This window comes from Anarrhichthys ocellatus, unplaced genomic scaffold (genome assembly GCF_004355925.1).
Source record: "Anarrhichthys ocellatus isolate YVR2014 unplaced genomic scaffold, GSC_Weel_1.0 scaffold3, whole genome shotgun sequence".
Lineage (NCBI taxonomy): Eukaryota > Metazoa > Chordata > Actinopteri > Perciformes > Anarhichadidae > Anarrhichthys > Anarrhichthys ocellatus.
Window position 1 is genome coordinate 10,984,092 of NW_022280033.1, and position 19,824 is coordinate 11,003,915.

The 19,824-nt window shown below is 40.2% G+C and overlaps 2 protein-coding genes across 5 annotated transcripts; both read right to left on the bottom strand.

Moving 5' to 3' along the window:
• Nucleotides 1-775: 775 nt before the first annotated feature.
• erlin1 (ER lipid raft associated 1) lies at nt 776-8,433 on the bottom strand. 3 transcript variants are annotated; one of them, XM_031840583.1, is made up of 12 exons: nt 8,284-8,433; nt 6,988-7,116; nt 6,581-6,662; nt 5,907-5,953; nt 5,762-5,823; nt 5,538-5,663; nt 5,295-5,368; nt 4,458-4,516; nt 4,233-4,324; nt 3,990-4,079; nt 3,806-3,885; nt 776-3,169 (listed from the first exon to the last, which is right to left on the bottom strand). In XM_031840583.1, the coding sequence occupies exons 2-12, from the start codon at nt 7,098-7,100 to the stop codon at nt 2,993-2,995; spliced, it is 1,002 nt and encodes a 333-aa protein (XP_031696443.1). In that variant the 5' UTR covers nt 7,101-7,116; nt 8,284-8,433; the 3' UTR covers nt 776-2,992. The 3 variants fall into 3 exon arrangements, with proteins under 3 accessions (XP_031696443.1, XP_031696425.1, XP_031696435.1); XM_031840565.1 differs by having other exon boundaries at nt 3,990-4,324; XM_031840575.1 differs by having other exon boundaries at nt 3,084-3,885; nt 3,990-4,324.
• A 1,151-nt stretch (nt 8,434-9,584) lies between these two features.
• On the bottom strand, nt 9,585-17,000 carry LOC116379165 (inhibitor of nuclear factor kappa-B kinase subunit alpha-like). Of its 2 annotated transcripts, none has more exons than XM_031841111.1 (22): nt 16,874-17,000; nt 16,214-16,342; nt 16,030-16,124; nt 15,801-15,918; nt 15,645-15,714; nt 15,460-15,548; nt 15,260-15,349; nt 15,057-15,181; nt 14,737-14,844; nt 14,510-14,645; nt 14,193-14,393; nt 13,672-13,774; nt 13,404-13,527; nt 13,171-13,322; nt 13,007-13,068; nt 12,811-12,920; nt 12,454-12,503; nt 12,075-12,183; nt 11,797-11,944; nt 11,613-11,662; nt 10,062-10,161; nt 9,585-9,939 (listed from the first exon to the last, which is right to left on the bottom strand). In XM_031841111.1, the coding sequence occupies exons 2-22, from the start codon at nt 16,316-16,318 to the stop codon at nt 9,880-9,882; spliced, it is 2,205 nt and encodes a 734-aa protein (XP_031696971.1). In that variant the 5' UTR covers nt 16,319-16,342; nt 16,874-17,000; the 3' UTR covers nt 9,585-9,879. The 2 variants fall into 2 exon arrangements, with proteins under 2 accessions (XP_031696971.1, XP_031696964.1); XM_031841104.1 differs by having other exon boundaries at nt 16,733-17,000.
• Nucleotides 17,001-19,824: the final 2,824 nt, after the last annotated feature.

Consider the following 19,824-nt stretch of genomic DNA (forward strand, 5'->3'; position numbering starts at 1 on the left):
ACACACTCACACACTATGACTGCTTCCAGGAAAGCCTTTGTGAACAGCTGACTGGCCTTGCTGAGGGCCGGACTTGAGGTTTAGAGACTCTTGGGATGACCATTTTACAGACTCTTCAGACAAACACATTGTGTGTTAGAACAACAGGGATTGTGTATGTATATTCAGTAAACGTTCACTGAATTATCCTTGTGTCACCACAACCACCCAGCCATCTAAATAAGTGACTAGCCAACACATGCACGTGGTATGAATTCTTACTTAACTGAAATATTTGGTGGAATAAATGACAAGATTTTGAGCTTGAGATTTTGTATTCCCTACAGTGAAAACCAGAAAATCCAAACTTGTCACTTCAGTATGTGGAGTTTAGGTGTCCCACAGAATATGGGAACTTTGAGTTTCACTTTAGTTCTCTTCTTCTGATCTGTGCACATATATCAGCAATGTGTTCCTCAGTCAGTGTAACCTCTCAGCAGATTTAATTTGTGCACAAGCTTTATTTTTCTCTTGCAGTCTTTGCATAGCTCTACATTTCTCTCAACATATTGCCCGCTTCGTATCCAACTGAGCCCATACTTCAGTGCTTATGCTCAGTTAAACTCGTCTCATTTGTACTTTAATCGCCACTCGGTAAAAATGTGTCTCAGTGATTTAAGCAGAACGTTTAGTGTTTAGCACGGTGTTAGCTTTCCTCCTGCTGGCATCCACGTGTAATGCACAACATCCATACCCCCACACACACACACACACACACAAAGCAGCGCTGCTGGAGAAGAGAGGTACCAAAATAGGTTTTATTTTACATAAGAACATTGTCAAAACTTGAAAACATTTTTGCATATAAACCTTTTAGAACAAGGAGACAATGTTTGAATTTCACAGATTGTACAAAATGTCATTGACCCCCAACAAAAAAAAAAAAAAAAGAAAATCATTGATTCATACTGTTGCATCTTTATTTAAACCCACCACCAAAGCAAATGCAGAACGCAGCCTTTAACCGCCACTCACAGGTCAAGTACACATCACAACATCGGCCGAACACGAGTAGTTAGTCCACTGCTGGTTCAGTCTTTCTCAGATAAAGTCTGTGATGTTCAGTACAGTTCAGTGTGTACGTCCAAGCTCTTGAAGAAGTCTCACAGTTAAGTTCAAATGGAGCGGTTTAGTTTAGAGGAATCACTGAATCTTTAAGTCTGGGGAAACCCATTATATTTTAAGGCTTGCATTCTGAAAAGTGGAAGTACTATATAAGAGAGCTGAACAAAATCCAAAAGCATCAAAACGGAGAATAAAAACTAGCACCAACTTGCATCTTATTGAAGCCAAAGCTCTGTCAACATTCATCTTTTAATAGAGCAACGCTGGTACTCATATCGCCACACAAAACTGATTAGAGATTAAACTAATCCTCACTTGAGAGTAAGTTAATACTGGAACTAGGAACTGTGTGCTGCCATTAAAATGATCTCGTTCAGCAGAGACTGAGAAACTTTGCAGCCTATTAATTCTTGCATTACAGAAAAATGTAAACATTGACCATAGAAAGGAGATTTTGTCTATAACATTTATACTTTGACAGACCGACATGCTCGTAATAATGTCTCAGGTGTCACATCTTCAAATCAAATCGTTACTTTCTCGTTCCACCAGATGTTCAACTGTTTTTCTTGCACAATTGTCAATGTTTAAACTTTTGAGGGTGTAAGCTCCGTCCAACACTGAGCAGCTTTTTGTTAAAAATAAAAGTAAATTTCCTGAGAATTTACATTTCCTCACATGTGAATAAGCTGTAGAGCAGAGTTGGCAGATAAATGCAGGCACTACTAATCATCTGAATCAAGCCACTACACATTTCCACAAGCATGCCCCGATAATGAAAACCAGATGGAGGAAGAAGATGTAATTCCTTCTTCACAAGAAATACAAACCACCACTTCCTCCTGTGGCACTATCACACAACTGCTTTATTGATACGCTCCCATATTAATTCACTTTTAATTGTTAATCAACTTAAATGAGCTTTTCTCTTTCTCACAGTAAATGCCACAGCAGGTCTTAGTGCATCTCAAGTCTTCACTACAACTAACAGCAAACTACCGCCAAGCTAACAGGAAAGAAACCACATTACTACCACTCTGACACCACTGTATATTTACTTTATCAACTGAGAACACTTACGTATCTGTAGGATTCTATGCAACTATATGCAAATTCGGGGACATTTTAACAAAGTCAGGCCACTTGTTTCTACAAAGCTATCGTTTAAAAATAAAACTTTCACAGATCAGTTTTCATGTCTATGATTTCAGCCAACAGGAAATGCTGTAAATGACAAATGTAAAATGTTCATAACTATTTTATGTTCATCCACAAGCAGCGTTTAATTAGAGGTCCTCACATTCATTCATGTTGAGAGAGAACTCGTGGTTTAGTGTAAGAGAAGATAGCACAGAGACGACCTGCCCACGACACACTTACACAAACCAAACTGCATTTCATTAATTAGTGTCACCTGTTAGCTTCCAGTTCAGCTTAACCAGAAATTAATTCTCAAAAATCATTTTCCATCCCTCGCCTTGCATACAACAAACAAAATAAAACGCAGCAAAGTTAAACACCGCACTGATTGCACGCCAGTGTACATTAGGGCGACAACTTGCTGTCGCCTTCCCAGGCATAAGCATTTATTATTGATGTGATTTTTAACTATGGCATCATTCTTATTCCTAAAACTTGACTTCCTCAAAAGAGTGGAAGGTAAAAAATGTTTTCCCTTTTATCTCGCCTTCCCTCGCTCTCACTTCTGCTTGTCCTTAAATTTTCACACCCTTTCTTTGCCATTTAAATTTAAGACTGAAGTGTGTTATTCATCAAACTAGCTGCGACGCTATCCCACCCATCATCTTCAGTGCAGTGCTCCCCACCTCACAGACAACACAAGTCCCCGTCGGGTCCTCCTGGCCTTTGCAGAAGCACAGCGGTGGACTCATTGCCCCTCCTTTGTTTTCAGAAAGTCCGCTTGATGAAGGGAGCGCACAGACTTCGGGGGACTGTTGCTTCCCTCTACGAACATGTTGGGGATGTCCTGGCCAAAGTAGATCTTACTGTTGGCGGCTATGGCCTGGTACTTCATCAGCTCCATGTACTCTGGGGTCAACTTCATCTGTGGAGATTTAGAAGAAAGACAACAGCACGCGAGGATTAGATTGAGGCTGGCTCATTATCAGAGCTCATCAGAATACTGGACTCCGTTAGAACCGTTTGCAGCCGATAAGCACAAACATGTTTGAGATATAAGCAACAAGATAATCTTAATAATATCCTGTAGTGTGGGATGAGCCATTATTTTAAAATATTGTCGTGTGTGCATGTTTGAGATTATTGAAAAGAACATCTGTGAAGTTTCTCCTTGTGTGTGAGATGCAACCTGATTTTAGAACTGCTGTGTTTCAATGTGACAATGTACAGCACGGCTAAACGTGAACGTAACACTGCTGCTGGCTTTTGGCTGTGGAGGTGGTTGATAGCAACATTCAGAGAAAAGAGCCGAGGTGTGACAGCACACTAGAACAGCCACATAGTCACTACACTGACCATGAGACGAGTCCATTAAGGGCTCAGCTCGGGGGACAACGACTAATCAATCATGACATGGTACGTCCCCTTTCTGTAATTCATCAGAATAACCCATATACTTATACTTTACAATGATTATATAGTAGCTTCCACAAATATACTTCCCAATAGTGTAACTCTATCTGAAAGCCATGAGATGTTGTATGTGTGTTTGTTTTTTTACCGCGTTTGCGTCAGCAAACTTTGAAGCAGTGTAATACTCAGCATCAGCTCTGGCCTTCTCCCTCGCCAAAAAGGCTGAGTCTGAAACAAAGACACAGTGTTGTATGAGACGGACACACGACGGACCAGTTCACCAGTCGCCTCCGCAAACAGGAATACACAAATCCATCTCAGGGGATTCTAACCCTCTATTTCAGAGATCCTCTTCTCCGTCTCTTTCTCCATCACCTTCTGTTGGAAATGGATCTCTGCTACCTGGGCCACTTTCTGAGCCTCTGTGGGACAGAAAAACATGCGAGTGTTAACAGATGGAGATAGTGGGGTTACACATGAGCGACTAAAAAGGGGGAAACCGCTAAAATTGTGACAACCGTCATGCAAATGAAAGCCTGGCTGGCTGATTTGCAGTAAAACAGCAGCACATTTACCAATAATGGCCCTCTTTCTTTCAGTCTCGGCTTCCTTCTCCACCACCCTCTGAGTCTGAGCCGTTACTAACAGACGAGTCTTCTCCGCTTCCCTGCATACACAAAAAAAAAGGTTCTCGCAATTATTGTATTTCCTGTGTGGCGTTCCTTGACTTGAGTGGGTGGGTAACAGAACGTGAAACGTGCACTAAGACTGCGCTACGAAGTACAGATTTACAAACTCACATGAGTTCAAAGTTCCTCCTGATAGATTCGGGGATCTTCGGCTTGGTAACACGGACCGCCTTCATCGGGATGTTGAAACCGTGCAGAAGAAAAGAAGAGAGAAAAATAAATGTACCTTCAATCAATCAATCAACATATTTTACAGTAAGCTGTTAGTTTTCAAGATAGAATTGGTCTACCGTCATGTGATGGTTGCGTTTCAATGCGTGTCTTTTGGGCTACATGTTTATATTTTACCCGATGTCATTTAAAAAACAACAGTACCAGAGAGTATATTGGCTCACAGCTCAAGCTGGCTTTATAGTTGGAGCGACCTGTTATTTAAGGGAGTTGAATTAATTTTTTTTTCCCCCAACCCACATTATGTGGAGACCCACCCTACACTGCTTCTAGTACTTATTGCCTTCTTCACAGAATTAGATTACATTTTTTGCTGATGAACAATATTGGTGGAAGGTTGGTAAGTTTATGATTTCAACTCGGATGTGGATGTTTTCACGAGGATGGCAGCTTTCTTGAAACCTGACCCACCATTGAAAAGGGCAGGCACTTAAGAAAACAATACTACTTGGCAGGTGATTGGATGAACCATCTGTCAATCAAACTCTTCCTGAAGCCAGTCGGGAGAAGAGACAAAACATTTTGGTTTTGAACAAACAGCCTCTCCGTCTCCTCATTTTATTAGGAGACTACTGCAAATACTACGATGTAATCTCGGTCTACGTTCTTTCCTTCACTGTGACAGAGAGCAGCAATCGCATCGAGAAGGTCCGCAGCGTAAATTGCGAGATGTGCGTTACTGATAAGGAGTGTGTACGATGATGTGTGTTTAAATACCTGTATTGTAAGTCCCGGCGCCATAGCAATAAGATCTTTCTGCAAAGCCGTCCTCAGGTTCTCGTCTATAATGTCTGCAAGGCAAAAAACAGCTGCTGTTTGAATACACAACATGTTGTGTATTCAAACAGAACACACAGCACCCCTAGTTGCCATTTATGTGTAGCATTAAAACGAAGCAATGCCGTCTGTTTTAACAGACAGATATATTCTCTATTGCCACAGCAGCTAAAGCGTACTCACCAAATAACTCAATGTAGACCTCCTGTAGTGTGTGCACACTGCAGAACTGATTGAGTTCATGGTGAATCTTGTTGAATATTAGGGTTTTGTCATAGTCAGCCGTGTAGTTCCTCACAATTTCCACCACTTCAAATAAACGAACAAAGGCAAACGTTGTTGTAACAGCTGGCAGCGGTCAATCAAATGAGGAAGCTTAGCGATGAAAATGATGGAGCATGTTGTACCTGCTAAAGGGACCAGCATGTTAACAACTTCTATTCTGTCAAAATAGATCATCACACCCCCGCTGTAAAGAAAAGACCAATGTTAATCTTAATGTTTCATACGTAATGATGTTCATGAATTGATCATCAATAAGCTCGGTGTTACCTCGTTCCACAAGGCACATTCTTGATCTCATCAGTTTGGAGAGTGGTCTGAAACACAGAATTAAATAACGATCACATAATCTGATAATAATAAAGATTATTCTCCAACAACACAGGCCGTTTATAAACAAGTTTCCTGTTACTAGTTTATAAAAAAACAAACTAGTAGATAAAGTAGTGTGTGCTTGTTTTAGGTTAAGCTGTGTCAATAATGCATACATTATTATATACAATATTTCCTGGGATTTTAGTTAATGGTAAAAACAAACAAACAAAAACAACCAGTTGCTGTTGTGCTGCCAAATAAATGAACAAGTAAAGGCTACAACCTGATACTATTGTAATTACTATAATATGTTAGCTAAAAAAAAAAAACTTGAAGGTTGATCAAAAATATCTCAGTGACATGAACCCTAAAACAATGTTATTATAATTCTACTTATTATAATTAAAAAGATTAAATTCTATGCATATTTAACAGCACAACAAGCGGCGCATTAACTTGGTGTAAAATAAAGCCACCGTGGTTGAACGGCAACTGTTTGCACGCTGCAGCTGATGTATTTATAGAAGATCCCATTCTGGTTTTTATGCATCAGCACCTTCTGGTTGACTCCTACATTGCACAGGCCACTGCTAACGGGCCAAAGTTCCCGGGCTGAGAGGTACGTTTACCTGCACTGATCTGTAAGTGGTAATGAAAGGCAGCATAATATGATATCCGGGACCGTTGGGAGACGTCAGCAATGCCCCACCCCTAAAACAAATACAAACAAATTATTTGGTTTGACTTCTTAACATTAGATGAACTACTGACGATATGTATAGAGGGGGGAGAAAAAGAAAAAAGGACTTAAAGTTGTTTATTCAGGTGTAACAGAAAAGTATGAGGGTGTAGTTGAAAATCTTTGCATTAAATCACAGGGTATCTCTGCTGTGTCCAACTCGTGAACACAGTCAACAATTAAGGCCTTATATCTACGTTACGTCCCATTTACTATGTTGTAGTCGGGAAGTTAAATACAATTCCCTCAAGGTCTAACCTTGGGACCAGTGAAGTGTAATTGATAGTGTTTTGATACCTGTAGTACACAGCAAGGTGTCCTTCTTCTATCTTGTGAATGGAGGAGTGCAACATGATGGCCATCACTCCCGCTATTGCTCCAAATATTGCCCCTACGTGCGGCATCGTCATCCTTGCAAGTACTGACCTACAGGCATAGAAAAAAAAACAAAAAACATAAGCATACTGAAATATTTATACAATATGTACTCAGGGCACCTTTAGCCCTGTGGTCAGATCGTCACTGTAAATGTCAGCAGCAGTACACACAGTGTTTGGTAAACCAAGCTAAAACGAAAGCAGTCTCACACAATAAGTCATACTTTCATGAAGGTTTTAATGTTTATTAACTGGATGCTCAAAACTTTACGGTCTTAAACACTGTAGTTTGTATTGTATTGCATTATACTGGGAGGTAAATCTAACATTTAGTCTATCCTCAAATGGAGGGGACAAACTATTACAAAATATTATATATACACACCTCAAAATTATTTTTTTAAAGATATAAAATGGGTAGAAACTGTATTTTAAACGTATTTTCACTGAGCCTTGTTTGACTTTGTAAGGGGTGCATATAGATATTTCGTTGAAAACTCTAGTATTACAGAACTTAACTGCATCTTTGTTAGCAAAGCAAGAATAAGGAAATGCTCTGTGTTTGTTTGAAAGTTTCGCTTTTAAACTAACAGTTCATTATACCGACGTTACACAGCTTGTTATATTATATTTTGTGTCAGTTAACACAGTTAAGTTTAACCCAGGTCAAAAGCGTTAAGTAAAACACAAGCCGCAGTCACTGCAAGTAGTTAATTTATACATCTAAGAGCTTCTGCAGCAGGTTTATGGTTACTGTGTACGTGCCAGCAAGTGTTAACCCTGTAGTGAAGGTTCAAACCGTTAGCGTAGTAGGTCATGATAACAGTACCGAGCAATGCATGATCACGAACAGTGTTCAACAGCTAACGTTAACAAACACGATTAGCTACCATTAGCTTGTAGAACCAGGCTACTTGTAAGGAAGCTAGCAAGTAGCTAGTTCCTCTGTCAACACATGAAGCGACGTGTTTGCACCACAGATTCGTTTCCTTCAACAAAACTCATTTAATTCACAATATGAAAAGGCTGACACACCACTCGGTATGTAACGTTAACATAGATTAGGCTAGCTAGATAGCTAACGTTAGCTAGCTCTCATTCTCGGGTATCGGAAGTCAGCCACTCCGTCAGTGTCCTGCAGCTAACAGCTAACGTTAGCTCAAATGATAGCATTAGCTTGTTATGCTGCAAGCGTAAACCCAACGAGTTAACTCACCTGACACAAACGCTGGAATAAAATCAATATGTAAGCGTATGAATAAATGTCTGTTTTACGCTAAATAAAAATACCGCTGTATTGAATCGTATCTTTCTGGTCTAATCATTGAACGTGCCCCTCACCCCGCCTCCCACAGGTTACGCTCTCGCTTTTTCTTGGTACGTTATGCTGCCTTCAGGGGGCTGTCGGAAATAATATGGCATTCATTTAGTCCAACTATTTGTTTAGTATAAATAAATGAAATTAAATGTGTCCTTTAAATATTCAGATGGCAATAATGTCTTGAGAGCTTTAATTTTGCCTTAATATTAACGTACAGTGGACTTAAAATTGGTATTTTATATATGACGTGTTTTATTATTTAAAAAGCAGGAAGTATTGAAATGCCAATTGGTTTTGCTTTATTTTATGCTATCGTAAAAACACATTTCAACAACAAAGTAGAGAGTAGTAAAACAATACCAAAGTGGTCCATGTGAATATTGGATACATTGTGAATCTAAATTAATGTGTGGTACAAACATTGATGCTAAATTTTGGACATTTATATATAACAATAGTAGATTTTACTAGTATAATATTACGTGAAAGGGAAGGCAGACTGCCACGTGCATCGTTATCTATCTTTTTTGGAATATTTTATTTTTCCAAGTATTTTAACAATGCATCGTTATCTATCTATCTAAATATATAAATATAAATATATACACACACACACAAATACATACATATGTATTTGTATTTGAGTGTCTGGTATCATCACAAATGAGTACACTAAAGTACTTACTAATATATTCACTGAACTGTGAAAAGTCTGCCTGCTTGGTTTAAGTGTGAAAACCACATATTAAACAACAATGTGGGCTTAATGATGGAGATCAGTATACTGTATGAGCTGAACAATAGGATATTGATTCACATACTATATTGATTTTGCAACATTTCAAAGAAATCTCCCACAGATGACAGGACTGTACACCGATGTTCTTCCTCTAATGAAAAATTAAAGATACTGTTCGGCTGAAGTATGTCCTGACTAAATGCAGTGCCTTTAACTGTGCCCGTTACTTGAATTTTGTCGTTTTCGTTTCCATTGTATGCATGATGTTACTCTTGTTCTTCTTGTCCTTGCCGTTTGCATTTCACCAGCTCCCAGGAGAGCGTTGAACCCGGGGTCTTATAAACAAGTAATTTCCTGTATGTGTGCAGGCAGTTGTCTGGTCCACTGTGTGAATGTAAATAACCGGATACTTACAACTTTCACTTGAACAACACTTGCAGAGAAAAGACTAAACATGGTATGTGCCATACATTTATAAACATTCCATCATGCATAGCTCTTCAGCAGCAATGTTTGACTCTAATCAATATTACAAGTAAAATAAATAAGTCTTGGTTACAGCTAAAACTCAATAATATACATTTAAGTTAAAACACGAATAGCTTACCATGTCATGCTGTTGTATTAGAGCATTACATGTATGTAAAAAGACACAGAATGGAATCACAAAGCTTTCAGATAGTGTCACTCTGATAAGGCACTTGTTTACAGAATACATCTCTAACTATTAACACCGAGTCTTTGGTCAGTTTCTACAGCTTCTGGGGTTGGGCCTTCACTGCTGTGTACCGAGTCCAGCTCCAGTCCTGATCCTGGAGAGAGAACAAGCATGTTAATACTGGACTACCAAACACAACCTTCTCCATCTGCCATCTACTGGACAGGATCTGTTCACATGCATGAACACACACTGCCTCACTCCTGTATACCATACCATGACACTGTGCTCCATCTCCTGGGCGGCGTCTTGCAGCAGAGATGTTAGTTGACTCAGATAACGCTGATTATCATCCAGTAACTGATTAACAGTTTCACTGCAAAAGACAAAAGAGTGTTTGAATGTGGGGATTACCACCTCTGACCCAATAAATGTCAGAATTGTTCACGTTCAAATTCACATACTACCAGTGTGCCAGAAAAAAGATCTACCATATCCCAATACATAGTATGTCAAATGCAGTATGCCAAAAATACCAGGATGTCCCTCTGCATCCGGATATACGAGCAGGATGGTCAAAGTTCAAAGTGCACTGTTATGACAAAGTAGTATGTCCCAAATGAATGCAACAGTATGTACTTTGTAAGGGCAGCTGCAGTATGTACTTAAATAAAAAAAGAAAAAGTATGCGAGTTGGAATGCAGTGTTTATCTTTCAGGATTTTGGGGCTCCATATTAAAGTTTTTTTTTTAAATGCACAATTGTTGAAACCGACACTCTGAGAAAACAGAACCTCAAGTTTCAACAACTCTAAAAACATGTTCTGCTTTGCACCTAATTTGCAATCAAACATGGCACCTTTTGCAACACACTGCTCGCAGTTTACTACTTAAGACGCAGGAATCTGACATGAAGTCATTTGTTGGGCATTTCAAAACACAGAGGTAGGGGTAGACATCGTTGTGGGTGCTGTCCAGGGCTGGATACCTGACTCAAGGCGCTTCTTCCTAAAGTCTAGCCAGGGAAGCTACTGCCTGTGCTGTTGATGAGGTCCTGGGGCCAGACTCACAGTACTTTTCTTTCCTCTGATTTTCTGTTTACTGTAGTCAATAGAGTACACACCACTAATGTAAACTGTGTGCGGAGCACGCTGTACTGATTTATTGTGAAGAAAAATAAAAAGGTTTTGTTTCAAAATGGCTCCGCAACAGTCTGGCGACCTGTCTAGGGTGTATCCTGTCAGATGGGATCGGCTCCAGCTCTTCTGTGGTTAAAGATAAAGGACGGATGGATGTTTCAAAATGTATTTGTGTTTCTGCACATGTATCTCTGCAGAATTCTCTTTATTCAGATCGCTATTATTGAGACAAAGCAGAGTGTAGTTGGTTGGACAAAATCCTTTAACATGAATAAAGTGTGTGTGCCATTTGGTGCATGAGCGTGATTTTGAAAAGTGTTTCTGTAGTTTTGAATGCAGCGGTTCATTTTGCAGGATGTATGAAGTGTTTTGTGCTTTGGGTTTGTGTTTTGCAAAAAAAAAAAGAAAAACAAAACGTATTGTCCTCAAGTAATTTGAATAGAGGGGAATACGAGTCCTGTTTCTTCTTCAAGCTACTCACTTAGAGGTGCATGGGGTGACCCCTTGTGGCAGCTTTGTGAATTGAACCAAACCCAGCAGCTGGTTTCAAAAGATCATTAATAAACTTGTACTGCTGCTCAGTGTAGATTTAAACTCATCTTCTAAAATGCAGCTACATGATGTTTTGGTGTGGCTATTCCCATAACAGTGTTTTTCAGATACAACTGTGATGTACACTTGTGACTTACCCGTCAGTGGGTTGTTGCATTAGTGACTGTGATGGAGTATTGTTCTGGGCCTAAACACACAAACACACTCTGGATTAGCTGCAGTTTGATTTGACATTTAATACTGTACTGCGGAGCTTCACGCTCCTCAGACATCACTGATAGCGGAGCATATTTTCCGGAGTGCCATTCGTTATTTACTCACACAGGCAATCTTGAGGAGGTACCAGAACTCTTTCTGTCTCTTCATTTGCATCTGCATCACTGCGGCCTCTGCAGTTTTTATGTTCTCCACCGCCCTCTCCAACTTAGGGAACAAATCCACGATGCGTTGCTTACACACGAGAATTGTACTACAGGAAAAAAAGAGAAAGATGAGGGAACACCACAAAAGACACACGGGGAACTGTTAAACAATATCTCAGATGATGAACTGAGCTGTGCATGGTTGTATATGTGTGTTTAGACTACTGGATGAATTACCTCAGGTGAGTGTACAAGTCTTTCAGCACTCTGTCTTGGTTCTGAACTGTTTGGAGAATCATCTTCACCATGTCCGAGCTGTCACTGTAGCCATGTGTGGGGTCAGGACCTGTGAGAGCACACACTTCTATGATCATCCATGTTCTATCATCTGACAGAGGCATGTAAACAAATACTACACGCGTTCTTGCTATCCACAACGACCACGCTGAGGAAGTCATTAAACAGAGGTGACCATCGTGAATGTATTTATTTGTTATACAGCTGAATTGTATCCATAGCATAATCAGATTCCACTGTAAGTGGCTATGAACAACAAAAAGCTGGAGCCCCGATAACTATTGTCTATTATTTTGAATGTGTAATGATTTGTACTTACTTTTGCATTTAGCTTTCAGTTGCTTGTAGAGTTCAATAGCTTTTACCTCACTGGAAAAAACAGCAAAGAGGGCGACAACAGTCAGATGTGTACATACATTGAAACTGTTTTTTCTTGCTGTAATCATTCCTCCTGTTCACACTGGCCATTAAATGATTCTTTCATAACATGCATCCAATCCAGTAAGTCAGAATGTGTCAACAGTCTGACTTAATAAAATCTTTTTAAAGTTTATTTGTCACTGAATTCTTTGTATTTTGAATACAGCCACCTAACTATTGTTTTATAAACAGACTTGAACAAATGTGAATTTATTTAAGGAAATGATCATAATGTGAATATAACAGAGGTACTCACAGCTGTTCCATTACATCCCCCTGTCTCCTCGCAAATGGACTCCTCTGCAACTCCACGATCTCCGAATGCAGAGCCACTATCTCTTCATCCAGATAGCCCACATGTGCAACCTACAGCGGACAACACCATTAGCATGCAGTGTTTTGAAATACCTGCAAGTGACTTCACGACTGCTAATAAGTAACAATTGTCCTACCTTTGAGAACCCATCGGCCTTCTCTTCATTTTCCTGCCAGGTCTTCAACATTTTTTCCGAAGCTTCAGAAAAAACACACAACAACAACCACAGAAAGTTCACCAAAGGCTTCATTAAAATGACTTTAAATGATGTGTCCCAGCAGGAGATTAACATCCACTCACAGATGCCAATGTGTCTCTGCTTGGTGTACTGCTCAAGGTCATTCTGGATGCTGGTCTTAAAAATAGCCAGTTTGGCTCGGAGCTGCTGTGACTGGGAGAACAGCAGGTTCTTGTACCGTGTTAAGTTGGTGTTGTAGCGCAGCAGGCTCAGCCTACACATACACAAACACAAGGTAGGCAGATGTTTCATTGTGTGGGTGCACGCATGCATGCGTGTGTGTGTGTGCACTTACATGGCAGCCCTCTGTCCCTGGTACAGACGAATGTAGTCCTCTTTCAGTCCGCAGATGTAGCTGACTGCTTCACCCCACACCTTCCTCAGAGCAGACAGCGGGAGCTGCGTCTTCGTCTCCCTGACTGAGACAAAACAAAAACACAGATCAGACAACAAATTCAAAGAAGCTGCTATAACTTTCAAAGTATTCGGATCTTGCACGCAGACCAAAAACCCATTGCAAACGGAGGAGAACCTGTTAAGATGTATACATTTGAAATGTTCACCTATAAAGTTGACGCTGTCTGGCAGAGGTCTGGCCGTCAGCGGTCCAGAGTACTTGGTCAGGCTCTTATCGAACAGGAAGACTATGGAGCTGTCCCAGCCTCGCTGGAAGCAGAGAGCGAATATCACTGTGAATACTGAAGCGTGTTAGTGGATCAAGTCTAGTATATGCTGAGCTTTAGACTTCCTGAAACATTTTCTTCCAGAGAAACCAAACAGGCTGGAAGCAAGCAACCGCCACGCACTCGTTCATACAGTCTGCTAACATATTGTCAAACTATTTTTCACATATTACATTATTTACCATTATCTAATTGGGAACTAAATGTTAACTTAACTGCATTATTGAATTATGAAGGGAAACCAAAAAAAATAACTAATCCCATTTACCAGTGTAATGCAGACAAAATTTCTCAACAAAAACAATATTTCTAAAATCTGCTGCTCATGTACTTGTGGCTGGGACTGTTTGGGACTGTTTCAATATTTTGTTTATGTGTGTGTGTGTGTGTGTGTCACATACCAATCCGTCTGGCAGACAGTGTGCGGGCGGTCTGCGTGGGTCGAGGGAGATTCCCGTCTCCAGCAGCAGCTCTTGACTCAGCGGGGTGAGGTGTGTCTGAGTGTGTGTCTCCAGACGAAGCTGCAGGGAGTGTAAAGTCTCCTCAGCACCCAAAACCAAAGAGTGCAGCTGGGCCGACGTCATGTCCAACACATGAATCACCTGGGCAAAGAAAGGCACAAAGCCGGGCCGGTTGCTTCGCGTGTTGTCCTCAACTGGGATATATCAAACCATAAATGCAATCGATGAAGTGTTAATAAAAGGTTCTTATTATTAACCTTCAAGCTTAGAATATTATGCAGAGCTGTGTAGCAGTTTGGCTTGTTTGTGTCAGGAGCCAGCCCTCCACCACGCGTTGCAGCGTCCCACAGTAACAACATCTGCAGAAGGGACTCGACTGGTTCCAGCAGTGGCCTGGGAACACACACACACACACACACACACAAGTTAGAATGAGGGCCGCTTGACTGGTTGGTTTTAAAAAGCCTCTTTTCTTTGTCTCTACCTGCTGACATTGTTGGGATAAGGGAGATGTGTGGAGAATCGGACTTCTCCGTTCATGTCCTCTACTGCCATGATGTCTTTGGGACCTTTGTTCTTGACTTTACTCGTCCTACAAAAGAAGGCAAACGCGCAAAAAGAGGGAACTGAAAATAAAGCTGACAGATTAAAAACTAGACCCATAAAATGTTCCAAACATTCAGAAAAAAAATCTGCATACATGATTGAAATGTTACATTCCCTAAATGTGTGTTTTAATGTCATGTGTACAACCAGATTCTTTAGAAAACAGACGATAAATGCATTGCTGCTATGTGGACTCACCATTGAACAGGCTGCATGTGGTGTAAAAATGGGCGAAAACCACAAGTGCATTCAAAGATCACTGTCCCAAAGCTCCAGTAGTCCACCGTTACAGTGTAGGGTTTACTCTCAAACAGCTCGGGAGCCTGGCACACATGCAGATAGATTCATATAACAGGGGTTGATTGAAAAACAACAACATTGCTTGCTGATGCAACACTTACCAGATACTGGAGAGTTCCAACAAAGGATGTACAGAGACTGCCCTGATCTAGGTCTTTTGCATAACCCAGATCTATTATTTTATGGACAAGCTGGAGAAAAACATAGTTTAAAAATGAGAACAAAGCACTGAAAACCATATAATATACTAAATTGAAGATTACACGGGCAGCATGCATGAAAAAAAAGGAAATTAATTCACCTTCCCACCAATCTCCTGCAGAACTATGTTCTCTGGCTTTAGGTCTCTGTGAATGATCTTATTTTCATGGAGGTATTGGATACCAGCGCCTGTGTTTGTAAAACAAAAATCATTCCATAAACATTTATGCATCAACATGTGATAACAATGACTTTTGTCAAAGTAAAAGCAGAGGGAAACATTACCAATGTCACTGAGCAGCGACAGGACTTCACTCTCCTTTAGTCCACAGCAGTTTTCTGGTTTATTCAAAACCTAAATAACGATGTACAGAGGTTAACAGCGCCATGTTTGGAAAGAAAACAAACTATATGGGGTTTGAAGAAAAACCCACTTGGTACCTTGCGTAGGTCTCCTCTTGAGCAGTACTCCATGGCCAACAGTGGTAAGTCATTTAAAGCAATGGAGCTCAACTCCTCTGGAATTTCTCTGGCCTGAACCACGTTCACATGATTCAGCCTAGAACAGAGAGAAAGCCAAACATGCAGTGCTGGTTTGACAGGAAGAAAGTGCACAGTGGGGTTTGTTCACAGGCTGCTTTTTGAACACAAGTGGAGGATTTACACTCACTTCTTCATGATCTGAATCTCTCTGCCCCAGCTGTCTTTGTTCTTGGAGTTCAGCTCCAGGCGACAAAGTTTCACCGCAATCTTCTCTCCCAACTCCTGCGCCAAACACAGACAGGGAATAAAAGCGAGCCAAAAACACACACCTGGGTCCGAGGTTTATGTTGCATTCAGATGGCAGAACTTACGAGGTGCTGGTACAGGTAGACGTGCCCAAAGCCTCCCGTCCCGAGTTTCTCCTTCATCTCCCAGGAGCCACTCAGCTGGCTCTGTTTCAGTGCAGTCCCCTCCATAGTGTGAGGGAACGCAGACCTCAGCTACAAAGACCAAAAACACAAGATATGTCACTGTCCAGAAACATTATGGACCACACTGTAGATCTCCATCAAGGCTGCTGTTTACAGCATTCACGCATCTGCAGGGGAAGGTGTTACTGAACGGTTAACTGTTCTTTACTACTCATTATTCATTATTAATCATACTCTATTTTATAGATGCTTTTAGTGTTATTGTGTTACAGTGACCTATAGGGAAGCATAGAGACATACAGTAGCGTTAGCTGTCCTTAAGAGCCTTTTGTTGTTATTGGATAGCCAATGTTACAATATTAGGATCAGCGAAGTTAAATAACTCAAAGACAGGTTAACTGAGTTGATAAAATAGTCTACTAAAGACAACATCTCGCTCTACAGACATCACAAACTCACCAGGAGGTCAGAGTCGACAGATCACAGTTAGCTTACTTTGGATGTCAGAACATTGTTGCTTCAAAGTTAGCTAGCCGTATTTACGGCTCGTTTTTTGTTATTTAGTGTTCAAGCAAGTCCGTTGAGCCGGCGAAAATATACCTTAACCCTTTACAGTCCATCAAACACGGCTCAAAAGTTAAAGTTCATCTTGTGTTTTGTTGTAGTTTTGAGTGGAAAGCTGCTCGATATCTGCGCAAAGTGAAAGTGTATACTGACAGACAGACGTTGTTTCTGCGCATGCGTGTCTGGTTTAAGAGCATCGGACAGGACGCCCACGAGGCTTTCTGTTTCCTAAAACGTTTCTCCCTTTGTTCGTGTATTTCCCATCTCAACGCGTAAACTAATGCATTTTAAATCAACAGGGGTGTTACATAAGCCAATTCGTTTATTTATTTATTTTTACCTTGAACGCAACCGTGTCCATCATAAGCAGCTTAGTATGAATATTAAGACACGGTCATAATTTGTCCACTAGATGGTGCCATGTGCTCATCTTCAGCCATGATCTGAAGGTCATTACAGTAAAGTAAATGTTAGTCCTTTTATTTAAACAGATGCTCACGTTATGATTAAGAACTCATTTTCAAAAGAGACCCCTTGCACACACAAAGAAACACTTCAAAACACAAAAATTCACAGTAATTCCCATACACAATAGATATTAGTTCCATATTAAAGAGAATAATTTGGCTACCAGTGGCATTTAAAAGACATTATGTGGAGTATGATGTGTTTTTTTTCTTCAAAAGCACAGTATCTATTTAAAACCAATTTTCCAAGCTCGATTTAAACATGCGGTACAGTTAAATGTCCTATGACTTTATATCGTAATTAGAGTGTGTGTGTTATTTAGATATGATCAGAAAGCACAGGAAATGAGGCAGTTTTTTCCAGTATGTCCTCATAAATAACGAATGTACAATGCAACCTCTTTCTCTTGGTTATGGAGTAACATCCCACCTTATCACTTGTGTAGTGCTCTGTGATCACAGTCTTCAGGCTTTAAGGTGGAGGGGAGGTACTCATGTACAATATAACATAATCAAGTGCAAAAATAATTGTAGGTGGAAAAATGGTCCTTCAGAAGAAAAACATGACTTGTTCCCAAATCTTTCTGATCTTCTGTTTGCTAGTCAGGTGTTCCACATGTTTGTATTTTTAAATGAATCTGTTTTCCAGTCAGATCACCAAATATTGCTGAGCTTTCACCATTGCATGAACAAATCTGCATTTCAAGTCCAACTAAACACAGAATAAATACTGTGTGTTTTTTAAAATAAACAATATCAATCATTTATATGTTTAGAGTTTCTGTTAGGTGGTTTCCAGAGATTTGAAAAGATCATCATTTCTCAAGCTCTTACACGAGAGACCGTGAAACATTTTAGATTAGTCAAGGAATGTGACAACATCGGTGATGAAGGGCTGATGCAAAGAAATTCTCTGCAGCTGTCTACACTTTTGTTGTGCTTGTTCCCCTCTGTGGGAAACAGAGTTTGTGAAGCAAAACCGATTTCAGTCAGATATCCGATTAAAGATTCAATGACAATGTTGTTCAACCATGAATTAAACTGATCTTATTAAATATTCGTTTTATTTGATATTGCCTCACTTTCTCCACAAGTTGCACAAATGTCAAATCTGTTTGTTGTCTCTAGTTTATTAAGATGCGCAGGTGAATTCATATATTCCTATCCAGCTAAATACATTGTGAAAATGAAACAAGTAAAAATATGCATGCACAACAGCCCAATTAGTTGCTTCTCATAACTGGTTAGCTTCACAATTTTCCAGTTCTATTTAACGGAAAGAGGAAGCAGACAGGTATCTGAAGAGAGAAGCTGAAAACACATGTGATTAAGAGTGTGAGTGTCAGATGATGAAGCACTGTCAATGCTTGTCTACCTGTTTACCAGGTGTTTGTCCAGTTTGATACAGGAGTAAGAGGAGTATTAAAATGGTCGGCAGGGTTTGGGTCAGAGATGTTTGGCGCTTGTTTCAAGTTAAAATGGAGTTCAGAAAAAAGAACATAATCAGACGTGACTTCACTTGTTGGAGTTTAAAAAAATTCTCTTACAGAAAATGAGGCAACCGCATTTTGATCTTGATACTGACAGTTCTTTGAAGTCCAAAAATAAATTATGACTCACTCTGTTTCTGAGGATTTCTATTTCTAGGGTGTCAGGGTGTTTCTAATGTGCAAACCGCCACTGTCTATATAGAAATAATATCATATGTTACTGTGCAGGATGCAACCCTAATGTTATGAGGGAAATAACACAGCGTTAAATCATACTTTTATGGCTTTAAACTTGAATTCTATGGGGCTTGTTGTCCCATAGGGCTATTGTGAACAGTATAAAACAGGACAAATCGTCTATTCACAGGTAACTCATGCTTGACACCTGTAACACCTGCACAGTATCACCAACACCTCTCACACCTCCGGTGCAACTATAGAGATCGAACAAAATCTAGAAGAGATGGATTAGAGCAGGTTGAGAAGGATAGCAGGAACTCAAAGAGGTGGGTATTGAGCCTTTAGGCACCTGGAGCGTGACTGGTGTCCAGACTGGGTGGTGGGGAGGCAGAAGACTCAAAATGAAACACTCCAGGATGCAGCTTGCCTCAACCACAACTATCCTGGATTTTCCTGGGTTGGTTAATTTCTGTGTAACACAGTTCTTCTTTTGGTAAAACACCTGTGTGAAGCTTAAAGTATACATTTATCAGTGAAGGCTATTGGAGTCAATAAATTAATGTTTGCTTGTTATTCAGTTGTTCCACGCCTGCTGACTTCATGCATGTTGTACATGTTCATCTCAACCTTTAAAGTTCTCTGGTACACAAGGCCCTGCACCAAGGTGTCATATCCGCTTATTCTCACCATCAAAGAAGAGGAAATGTGAGTAACACCAGCGTCAGAGTATTTGATGAGGAAACATTCAAAGTAAGCGGGGATTTTAGTCTAAAAATCCCCGTGAAAAATCCATAACAATGCCCATTCTTTTAGAGGAAGCTGTGGTACAATATTAGTAGATGGGCAAAGA